Source organism: Brassica napus, chromosome C7 (assembly GCF_020379485.1).
Source record: "Brassica napus cultivar Da-Ae chromosome C7, Da-Ae, whole genome shotgun sequence".
Classification (NCBI taxonomy): Eukaryota; Viridiplantae; Streptophyta; class Magnoliopsida; order Brassicales; family Brassicaceae; genus Brassica; species Brassica napus.
In genome coordinates, this window is record NC_063450.1 from 44881484 (window position 1) to 44893870 (window position 12387).

Here is a 12387-nt window from a genome sequence, read left to right on the forward strand (position 1 = left end):
ATCAGAGTCTGATTCTTTCCTTGGCTGGTTAACCATGTTTGGTATTCTTTGCAGATGGTCAAATGCTTCTGGAGGTTTGATGTTCCTGATTTGGTAGCACAAGAGAATACCTTCTGACAATAGTGACAAATGCACTTGTCACGAGTGTCCTTGGTTCGGGTGTAATGGCTCCACACACCAGACCTTGGCACAACAGCTTTCTTCACCTTCACCGACTGAGCAGATACTCCAGTTGTTGCATTTGCATCAATGGACTTCCCTCGACTTTGAGTACTTTGGTGCTCTTGTCCATCGTAAGTCACTTGAACATCAGTTGTCTCATCACCAGTCTGTCTTTGTCTCGATGATGAGGAAACCATCTGCAAGATAAGAAGAAAAAAATTTACATTTTAGTTACATCAAACGAGTGTTGTATATAGAAAAACATAAAGACAAATAGTCCCATCAAGCGAGTGTTGTATCAACTAAACTAATAGTCAAGCTCTCTAGTAAAACATAAACAAATCAAACCCGCATGAAGAGAAATTATCTAAGACAATATAAGATTGAAACAATGTTGACTAACTATCACGGATCAATCATCAAGTTACTTGATTCAAGAAACTTCAGATATGATATAATCTACACAATACAATACATGCATCTTAAATATTATATAACACTCAAAGCCATCAAGAGACAAGAGCATCGACAGTACTAAGGATAGAGAAGAATCGAGACTACTAAAATGAAGAGACAAGCATCGAGAATCCTAAGAATACAGAAGAATCAAGACTATTCATAACAAAAAAGCATTGACACTACTGTAAAATTAAAATCCGAAAGTTAAAAAAAATGAAGAGACAAGCATCGAGATTACTCAAAATAAGTCTGAGTACCTTTGATTGATTACTTGCGCTTTGATATGGAGAAGACTAGGTCGAAGATACATATATATGGATCTTTCGATTAGGGTTTCGGTTTCAAATCGACGAAGAGATTCAGTGAGATATGAGAATATGTGATGATTGAAAAAATTTCGGAGTAAGGAAACGAATTGGTGAGAATATTTAGGGAGATCAAAGCTTTAGGAAGGTTACGGAGATTCCGGGTGGTGAGAATCTGTGAGAGAGATCGAAATGAACTGAGTATCGAAAAGGGGAAAGAGGGCTTAGGGTTTCGTAAGCTCGGGTCTCGGGTGTAACCAATCGGATTTTCGGTTTATAACCAACCCGAACCGACACCCGATATACCAAATAACCAGCCCCGATCGGTTTTTGCACAGGATTTGAACCCGACCCGAACCGGTTTTATCGGACCGGGTCCGGTTCGGGTTTTCGGGTTCGGGCTTTTTGCCCAGGCCTACGAATAATAATGAAACTAAGACTCCTAAAACAGATAGGAAGAGGATTGGCTGTTAAGCAATACGTTTATGAGTTTCTACGACTTCTAAACCATTGCTAAGAAATCGTAAACCAGACACGAAAAGGATGGGTTGTTAAGCAAGAAGTTGATGATTTAGTGTATATCACGGCTCAGAAGCGTAGAATATTGTAAGCCTCTCGGCTCTAACGTGTACGTTGAATACCATAAATTTAACAAACCATCACAACTCACTTTATAGCACACACCAACTAAAAAAACTCCAACAGTAGAGAACACACAAAAACCCTAGAAGTTTTAAGATAATTGTCATCCATGGTTGCAGGAAGTGAGAGTTTTGACCGGACGGTGGAAGATACGACAACGAATTGTCTGATGTTGTTGTCGAGAGTTGGGGAATGCGGCGGAGGAGACGCAGAGAGTCGTGTTTTCAGATGCAAGACTTGTATGAAAGAGTTCTCATCGTTCCAAGCTCTGGGAGTTCATCGCGTAAGCCACAGGAAACCCGTTAGCAATAGCAGCGGCGAAGAACAGTCGTGAATCGTCATGAAGAAGAAGACCAAGAAGACGGGGTGGCATCATCGTTGTTCGATATGTGGCCTGGAGTTTGAGATGGGACAGGCTCTTGGGGGTCACATGAGGAAGCACTGGAATAAGGAAGACTCTGGCGGCGCGTTGGTTACACGCTCTTTTTTCCCGGAGGCGGCGATGGCTAGAAATTTGGAGGAAAGGAGTAAAGGGTTTTGGAACTAGGATCGGATTCGATAGAGGGTATCAATTTGAAGTTAGAGTTGGGAAGAACGATGTACTGATTTTTCTTTCATCTTTTCGTAGAAGTTTTATAGACTAGCCAAAATCTTGATATACTCTTTTACCTGACCCATCAACCTGAATATATTTTGATTTTACTATCCAAGATTTCTTTTCTTGGTAAGCTATCATTTTTTTTTTGGTTTTACACACTACAGGAAATAAGGGTAGGACTAGCGGACGAAAAACGCTATGAGTCATGTATAATAGCGCTTCTTTGTCCGCTCTGACATCGTCCGTTATAATAGGTCCAACACTTTTGATAGCGGATCTGTCGTATGTTATAGTTAAATAAACAACAATAGCATTAATTCCTATGCAATTGTTAATATTTATAATAATGAATTGATTTTGTTTTTTAAATGTAATATTTAATCCAAATTTTTGTAGTAAAAGCAATTAATCATATTATAAAAACAAAAAAAATTAAATGATTAAAACAATAATTAAAAATTTAATCAACCAAATATAATTAAATAGAGAATTAATTAAATTTAAAGGTTAAATTATTCATTAATTAAAATTTGTTTACAAACAAAATCAGTTTATACATCAAACCAAAAAAAATAAACCAAAACCTAATTAACCAAACCTAAATAAACCAAAAATTTAATAACCAAAAAAATTTAAACAAAACCTAATAAACCAAAACCTACATCTCTACTTCTCTTTCTTCTCTTCTTCTTTTCTTGTTCGGGTTCACCTACACCACAACCGCCACCGCCGCCGCCGCCGCCAGCTTTCTCTGCCACCTCTGCCATCTCCGACTAGCTTTCTTCCATGGCTTGAGATGTCACAGCTAAATTTTGTACCACTCTTTCTCGAAAGTTAAGCATTAGCATTAGTCAAGGTCTGAAGAAGCTCGACTTGGGACTTGGCAGCCTGTTCAGATTACCTGACAGAAAATATCAAAACAAAAGAAGACCATACGCATCAGATTGCAATGAAAGCTAGGAGCAAAGCAAGAAACTCACATAGCTTTTCTTAATCAAAGTTGAAATCTTTTTCCAAATCCAAAAACACATCCTAATCACTCGTATAAATTATTAAACTTCGGAGACAAAACATTCAAACCAACTCTGCTCACGACCCACTTCATGTACCAAAATCAAAACAAAATCAGAGAGAGAGAGAGAGAGAGAGAGAGAGAGAGAGAGAGAGAGAGAGAGAGAGAGAGAGAGAGAGAGCTTGAACGGAGAGGTCCATGGCAAAGAGAGGATGAGACTTCCCCCTCTACTTATGAAGGACAGCCGTCTTCCGCCTTGCCACCGGCGCTGCTCCGCCATCTCTGTTTGTCACTCGCCATCTCTGTTTTTGGATCGAATCTGACTCGAGTCAAACGTTGTCAACGAAGCTTTCGTCATGGCCGATTGAGAAAGATAGAGATAGAGAGAGAGGTTTGTATCCAGACAGGTTGAATCGTAAGAGGCTGAAGACTTTGTGATTTTAGGTTTAACGATTCAAAGGATAGATGGAGAAGACTGAATCGTGAGAGAGAGAGATGGAGTAGATTGATCTTAGGGCACATGATCAAAAATAATCAATGGCCACAAATTGTAATCCTGGTTTTTGATAGATTGACCAATAAGGAGAAAGTGAGAGGATTGACTAAGATTGATTTGTAACCATTGGATTAAAAACAATCAAAAGGTCAAAAATTAACCAATCCAAAACTATTTTTTAATAATTTTTTTAAAAATTATTGTTTAACTAAATTTATTTATATAAAATTAAATTAGATTCTTATTATTGTTATATTTATTTTGTATTTAAAATTTAGAGTTTAAAAATATGAGTTTAGAGTATATGTAATATGATTTACGGTATATGATTTGTGCTATGGTATACATTTAGAGTTTAGGGTTAGAGTATTAGAATTGAGATTTGAATTAAAATTAAAAAATTTAAACTAATAAAAATTTATAATTTGAAGACTTTTAGTTAGAGTTTAGGGGATGTGATTAATTTAGGGTATGGTATATAAAAGTGTATAGTTGATTTGGGGTATGATATATATAATGAGAATTTACGTTTGGCATTTAGTAGATTTAGAGTTTGTATAATTTTAGTTTTGAAATATACATAGATTTAAAGTTTAAGTTTGAATTTTGGCTTTAAAATCTGGAAAAAAAATTATTTAGAGATTTTATTTAGTATTTAGAATATCATCTAAGTTTGAATCTTAGGGTTTAGAGTATTAGATTTAGGGTATTAGATTGATTCGGGTTGCATTAGTATATTTATATCGAACTTTATTTTTATATAAAGTTTAAAAGTTTAAAATTTAGATCTTAGGATTATGTTTAGGGTTTAGGGGTTAGAGTATATATGGATTCGGGTTGCATTACTATATTTATATCGAACTTTATTTTTATATAAAGTTTAAAAGTTTAAAACTTAGATTTTAGGATTATGTTTAGGGTTTAGGGGTTAGAGTATATTTAGGGATTAGGGGTTAAAAATAAGTCTAGCAAGTCATTTTGTTAAAATTATATATCCCTAAATTATATATATATATATATATATATATATATATAGAATTTTAAGAATTTTAGTTAGAGTATAGGGGATGTGATTAATTTAGGGTATGATATATATAAGTATATAATTTAGGGTTTGAGGCTTAGATTAATGTTTGAAATTAAAATTTTAAAAGGTTAAAACTTGAATATATTTAAACTTAAGATTTATACTTAGAATAAGAAAATGCTTGAGTTTTAGGGTTGTGTTTTAAGTTTAGGGTCTAAGATTTTGGGTTTAGCTTGGGTTTAGGTTTTTTTGGAGGGTTGAGAAACGAAATGGAATGAGAGGGAAGTGAAAAACGAGGATGAGAGGGAAAATGAAAAAGATTAGACACTTGTTTTTTCACTAAGTATCTGGTGGAAAAATGAATTATGTGTTGTGTCTATTTACAATAGCGCTGAATTTTTGATCTGCAATGGTAAAGCGTTTACACTTTGCAAATTAACGCGGCTAAATTTTTTTATTTTCCCGCAATAACAAACATAGCGTTTAAATTTTATAAACACTATTAGAAAAGTCAGTATTGGTATACAATAGCACAATTGTTAAAAACTCTATACTACGATGCTATTAATACCCACATTGTGACATGACAAGGTTTGAGATGTGAATGTTGCGGTAGGTTTTGGAGTACAATATATAAGTTTAGTTTTCATGGTTACTGTGGTGCAACTAAATTTGAGAAGTTTAATGATCACTGGCATAAAGAAGCTTAACACCAAAAGACAATCATATCAGATGTTTGTATTTGAGAAAATTCAATGGAAACCTACTGCGTAATTAAATCTACATTTCAAACTGTTTGGTAGAATCAAAAGCTCTAATGGTCGTTGTATTGTGTGGAAAGATTAGTAAACAACTCTTAGAAGTCAATATACTTAATTAAAGAGATATATTCAGTCCTCGTCGAGAAAATAAGCAACATAAAAAGAAGATTACAAGTTTCGATTAAAACCTTCGTACAAATAGGAAAATGCATTTTTTCTTAATGACAAATCAATTTTATTTTTAATTAATTTTATGAAAGCATATTAACTTTCAACTGTTATATTGACCAAAACAGTTGTTTCAATATTAATTAACGGTATGTGATGCCCTTTTTCAAAAAAAAAAATAAAAAAATTAACGGTATGTTTATATATTTATCAATCACTTTTTATATTTTTACATATATATATATATATATATATATATATATATATATATGTAATTTAAGTAAATACCTATACATTTTAATATTCACAGTAAGTGAGATTTCTAAATCTATAGGAATTTCGAATAGAAAACAGAATTTTAATGGTTTATTTGACTTAGTTAATGAAATGTTTTTTTATAAATTCTTTTTTTCGTCGACAATTATCTCGAATTGATTTAATTTTGCATGTGTTTAGAAATTTGAATATAATATGAATGCTTAACATAAGTATTGTGTAAACTTCATATGACATGAAACCAAATAAGTAGTTATAGTCTTCCGGTTACAACCATAAAATCAAAAACTTCAACCATATTAACGTCGCCAATCTATATCATCCTCATTAAAACACAAAACAATCAACCCAAAACAAACTAATATCCAAATTAAACAGATTTAATGTCTTTTTATCTCGTAAATTACAAATTTAATCATCTCATCCCGTGCAAGGCACAGATCTTATCCTAGTTGTTTTGTAATATATATATGCGAATGCTAACTTTTCCTTTTCTCCAAAATCATAATAAACATTTGAGCCACGCGGTACCTTCCCGTGACAACTTTAAAGCGCACCTCCATAATGAGCAGATTTACAATATGAGTAAATTGACTAAATTCATACGCCTAGTGAGCACATTTACAATTATAGAATATTGATATAGTGTTGCTTTCGCGCATTTATGCCACAGCAAAAGAAAAAGTATTAACACGTCATTCATCAGAAATCATCACAAAGATAAGACGGAGTGAATCTAGTGAATAGTGATAGTGTACGTACGTCGACACTGTAATTACATCACTAGATATAAAATTTTATCTGACTAGTTAAAAGTTAAAATATATCGGTTCAGTAAATCCAGAAAAATGCTGATATACATAAATATTATGAGAATATTAAACATAAATTGTCTTAACATATAGAGATAATTCTATTCATTCGTGGTAGGGCGTAACATCCAAGCCGGAAGAAGAGAGTTTGGTTCCGCCAGTGATGATGCTACGCCGTTCTCTTCCCCAACCCTCCCCACGAAGCCATCTCTGCCCATTTAATGACTAATTAATCAGAATCATTCACAGCTAGATATGTACATTACACAATGAATCAAACTCTATAAATCTAATTTGGAATACTACGGAAAGAGAGACGATACCTGGAGGAGGTTAAGCAGTATTGGGGCTGAAGAATTGAAGAACTGTTGGAGCATTGGATTAGTTGTCCTCCTTGCTGAACCGTGTTCTTCTCCCTCTCCTTAATCTATCATATCATAACTTTTGTCATTGTTAATACTATACAGATGCACGAATATGTTCTGTTTTATAAATTACTATATAAATATAATTCTTATAATGTATTTTATATAAGTATAAAATAACAACTTTAAAAGTTTTCAAATAAACTATACATTTAGTTAAATAAAACTATCAAGGTTCCAAAACTAGGTCAATTAATCGATCAAACTATATATGTTGTTTTTAAAACTAATCGGCTTCTAATTGGCTTGGCTTCATAAAAAAAACTCACAACCGATTGTCCTAGCGCATATAAATGTTTTCAACATTGATATTTAGTAGTACACTAATAATAAACAAATAAATACTAACCATTTCTAATGCTAATAGAATATTAGAGACACTACTAATAAATAAACAATAATGTATCTGGTCGTGAAGACTGTTACCGACACATATAATATATATGTCGTAAACAATACTAATATAGAAACATTTCTCTACATTTATATATTAATATTAATTATGCAAATATTTTTGTAAAACAGTAGTATAAAAGCTACTCGAGAATTCTATCGTAAATAAATTATATTTAAACATACGTATATTTTATAATGCTATAATATATTTTGTTCAAATAATCTTTTACTGTAAATTTTGGTGAGATGACATACTTGTATAATTCACTTTGCAACTTTCAGTCCCATTTTTAATACAAATGTAACCACTAAATACATAAAAAGAAGTTGTATAACCTTTTTGAGAAGCGCATTGTTGTGATCTTGCAAGGCCTTATCCTGATGAAATCAAATAAAACAAGTAAGCTTAAATCTAAAATGATGGTCTGCTTGGTTGCGACACTATACCTTCTTTTGGAGCGCCGATATGGATTCGAACATAGCTTGGTTCTGCAAATATTATAAATTTATTAAAAAGGCCATCACAAATTTCAACTCCAATTCATATGAATGCAGGGCCGGAGACAAGCGGTGCGACCGCCCCGGGCCAAGCCCGTGTCCCCCGTATAATACTAATTAAGGGGTCCAAATTTTTAAAAAATCTATATTTTTATATATAAAAAATTATAAATATAATAAATAAAATTAAAAAGGGCCCAAATTATTTGATATGTATATAGTTTTATTTTCATTACAAAATATTACTGATTAAATTTTATAAACATTTTAAACATTATCTACATATAATTTTAGAGGGTAAAAAAAAATATTTTTCGCCCTAAGACCTTTAACAGTGTTGAACCGGTCCTGTATGAATGTACGTTCTGATATTACCTTTCTTGACCTAATGCTCTTGATAGCAGCATGGAGCTGATGTTCCAAGCTTTGGAGCTCCTTTAAGCTCAACGAATCAAGATCTTCCCCCATAAAATTCCTGCACATTATTTTACCAAAAAACAAAATTCCTGCACATTTTCATTTTTGCAACTTCTTATTATATAAGCATTGTGCTTTCTTTTTGTTCCTTGCTACATGTGTGATATTACGCGCAGGTATTACGTTCAAATTTCCTTACAGAAAATGAATATTGTGAGGATTTCATTCCAAAAAAAAAGAATATTGTGAGGATCCAAAGACACAAATAGTAAGTTCCCCGATTACCATATATTAATAAAGGATTTCGAAGATGACGAGATCTTAAGTCAAGAAGTACTTGTTATTATAAGTTGTGAGAAATAAGTCTTTACATAATGCATTCCCCCTTAAGCTGTGTTATGTGTTAGTATTTTTAACGATAGGTGCTAAGGCAGCAAGTTGGACGCGTTAGATATTTATGTTCAACCAAAATCTAGTTCAGTTAAAACAACTCTTGTATATATACGTTTAATTGCTAGTTGACAAGCACACAGATTATGAAGCAATCTTAATTTGGCATTATGCACTACAAGATAATATTACATACCTTTTGTTCTTCTCGAGTACCTCAATTCTAGCCTTGAGCTTAGCATGTTCAAGAACCCAATTTTCCTACAAAATTGGTATACGTTAGGATTAAGACTTATGAACATAAACAGCTAGAAGTAAAACCAAATCTTAAAACTTACACTCTGTGAAATCTCTCGGCCTACAAGTTGTTTGTCCGAATACAAATAGCGATCGTAGCGTTCAAGTATCCTTTCCATGCTAGATTTCAGAAAATTCAAAAGAAACAAAAATTTACTTAATTAATTTGATCCATACATATAAATCAGACTATAATTTAAAACGTTGTAATTTGTAACATTAATTTGTTACAAAGTGTTTAGCCAAAAGTTTACCTTGCTTGATATACTGACAAAAGATCGCTAAAAGTAAAGCACATAAAACAAAAACGTATATAAAACCTGGTTCATGGTGAGTCCACACAACATTATAGAAATTATAGGTACAAATTCAATGTCAAGATTCGAGTACTGACTTAGTTATCAAAGCAAACGGTAAAATAGTACAAGCAACACATATATAAACATACAAAAGCGCATTTATATCAGTACGAACTTACATATATGTTGAACGTTATGTATTGTCCATTGGATTATAGCACATCCTTGTAAATGCTTTATTTCTTTGTTTCAAATCAACCTTTCTTTCAAATATATGTCATTAAGTGTTATACATGTTATATACATATACATAAGCGTACGTCTCACTGTGAGCACGTGCTTCTATACATGAAAAGAGGCAATCAAATCGTGAGTCTGTGTACTAAGTATCATAATTTTATGCTATTTTCATTCGGGTAAAGCAAGGGAAAATAAACATAACCAGCTTTTTCATGCGTCCATATACGTAAAATCCCAAAAAAAAACCCTAATTTCTCGAGCCACTTCTTAGGGAACAAACAAATCTACAGTATATATGCAACACACAGGGATAAGATTTGGATTTAAAGACTGACGACAATCGAGATGGAGACGTACGAATAAGAAAACAAATCTAATTGAAAATCAAGAAAGCAGATATGGATACGATCGATGTGAATATAAATAATATAATATATGGTTTATAGATGAAAATAATTACCAAGAGTCGGTGGAATATTCGAAGAGTTTGCCTTTGGAAGAGAAGATGACGAGGGCAACCTCAGCATCGCAGAGAACAGAGATCTCATGAGCTTTCTTGAGCAAACCAGACCTTCTCTTAGAGAAAGTAACTTGCCTATTGATCTTGTTTTCTATCCTCTTCAGCTGAACCCTACCCCTTCCCATGTCTCTCTCTCTCTCTCCTCAAAAGCTCAAGAAAAAGAGAGAGAAACGACAACCTTGAAATGTCCAAGGACCTCTCTCTAGGTATCTTTTGTGTTGAATGTGTGATAATTTTTTCATTTATTTATTATTATTTCCGTGGACTTTTGTTAGGTTTCGCGTGAGTCTACAGTGACGTAAGCGTGTGAACAGTGACGTAAGTGATGTAGGTATAAATACGGTATGTTGATGTTTATACATAGACGATGGTATTTGTCGAAACAGAGAGAAAAAGCCACATAGAAAGTGGAAGAGACCAGAGTGGAGATAAAGTTAAGGGCTGTTTGGGAAATAAACCATACGAATTGTTGTCGAGTTCTCATAGGCTCTCTTCTACTGTAATTACAACTTGTTCGTTAGTTTGTGCCTCCCCATTGGCTTACGTTGTTTCCGTACCGTACGGAGTTTTAAATGTCATAGCTTTTAAGGTTAAGAACAAATCAGTCAAGATTCAAGAACTCAAATGTTAATGCGTATTAAAGGGAAAAAAAAAATTAATTCCTTACAGGTTTGCACAGTAAAACTGTATATGAAATTATATGATATTTTCATGGAGTTATCACACTGTCTCTATTTAAGTTGTTTTATATTCGTTCATGTGAGTTGTTTTATATGATATTTTCATGGAGTTATCACACCGTCTCTATCAGACCTCGACGTCTCCTCAGACAACACAAGGCTCATCAGAGCAATTAATGAATCCAAAGAAAAGAGAATCGGAATCATTAGTGATATACGATCAATCTCATCTGGATTCACCTCTCTATCTTTCTCTCATATCGCAAGATCAAAAAATGTTATCTCAGACTCCAGAGTTCTGTAATGACACTTTTAGTGGACTAACATTCTGTATTTCTACTTCGGCTTGGCCCTTTAATTATGAAGTATTTTGTGACAAAAAAAATATATATTCACTCATGTGATAATTAGTATATTTTAAGCATATGAATTTATGATAAACCGTTTATCCTGTCTTCAAGTATCGAGTTATCAAAAAAAAAAAAAAAAAGTATCGAGTTTCTCTTTGTATCATCACAAGTGGAAACTAGGCTCAGTTGACCCAACTAAAGTTGAAACATAATTAAACGAAAAATTAAATTTTCTATCGGCTCCCGTTGATCTTTTGGACCAACATGCATATGTACTAGAATAGAAGTAATTCTATATATATATATATATATATGTATATATACAATTTATCTTTTGACCGAAAAAAGTAGCCTATTTATGGGATGCGAATCTCGAACGTATGATACTCTCAATATAGGAAAGCTAATTTTAATTATCAATTTTATAATTAGTTTTTATATTTTGTTTAGGTAAAAATACAAATAATAATAATAGTGTTAACTTAACTAATATCAAACTTATTTATAATATCTCACTGAAAAACAAAAAACAAACATACCATTAGATAGGTCCCCAATCTCTTTTGCTTAAGGCCCCCATATCTTCAGGGACGCCCCTGCCTCTGCGTGATATACGTAAACTGATCAGAATAATGAAAACCATAACTGAGCCGGTGAGATGTATAATTGAATGATATCAAAATTCTGAAAGAATTTATAAGGTTATAAGTTATAACTGAGGGAATCACTTGTGATTTTAACCTTACTTCAGACGTTAGTAAGCCTTCACTGAAAAAAAAAAACCTTACTTCAGACGTTTTTGTTGCACATATTAGCACTGGTATTCTATTGTTTGATTAAAGACATTTAAATTTCAGTTACCAAGAAAAAAAGACACTTTAAATTTCTGTCAAGCACCTTCGGAACAATAAATATATAAAGAACTGCGAACAGTGCACTTTTTATTTCAATGTCAAGTTGTCAATGCCTCAATGGTACAGTCTCGAGAGAGAAAGTTATTCTACAATTTTGAAATGTGTGATAAATTGTACTATACTAATATATATGAAGTGATTAGCATAGCCTATAAATGAACGAATAAAAGGAAAACTTTTGCTTTTGTTAACAATAAAAGAAAAAACTTAATTTGACCTTCTTACTATATAATTCAAAATTCC

At 32.7% G+C, this 12387-nt stretch overlaps 1 protein-coding gene and 1 pseudogene across 1 annotated transcript; one reads left to right on the forward strand and one right to left on the reverse strand.

The window, feature by feature from the left end:
- The first annotated feature begins 1591 nt into the window (after positions 1-1591).
- LOC106409997 lies at positions 1592-2557 on the forward strand (annotated as a pseudogene).
- Positions 2558-6692: 4135 nt separating this feature from the next.
- LOC106408290 (agamous-like MADS-box protein AGL8 homolog) lies at positions 6693-10432 on the reverse strand. The gene is made up of 8 exons (XM_022705445.2): positions 10141-10432; positions 9183-9261; positions 9041-9105; positions 8413-8512; positions 7987-8028; positions 7876-7917; positions 7042-7145; positions 6693-6928 (listed from the first exon to the last, which is right to left on the reverse strand). Exons 1-8 carry the CDS (start codon positions 10323-10325, stop codon positions 6820-6822), a joined length of 726 nt encoding a protein of 241 aa, XP_022561166.2. The 5' UTR covers positions 10326-10432; the 3' UTR covers positions 6693-6819.
- Between the last annotated feature and the right edge of the window lie 1955 nt (positions 10433-12387).

Excerpts from the sequence above, each read along its gene's own strand:
- LOC106408290 (XM_022705445.2), bottom strand. The coding sequence starts at position 10,325 with ATGGGAAGGGGTAGGGTTCAGCTGAAGAGGATAGAAAACAAGATCAAT. Across the intron at positions 9,106-9,182 it reads GCCGAGAGATTTCACAGAGT|GAAAATTGGGTTCTTGAACA; the intron begins GTAAGTTTTAAG and ends CCAATTTTGTAG. Across the intron at positions 8,029-8,412 it reads AGAGCATTAGGTCAAGAAAG|AACCAAGCTATGTTCGAATC; the intron begins GTAATATCAGAA and ends TAATATTTGCAG.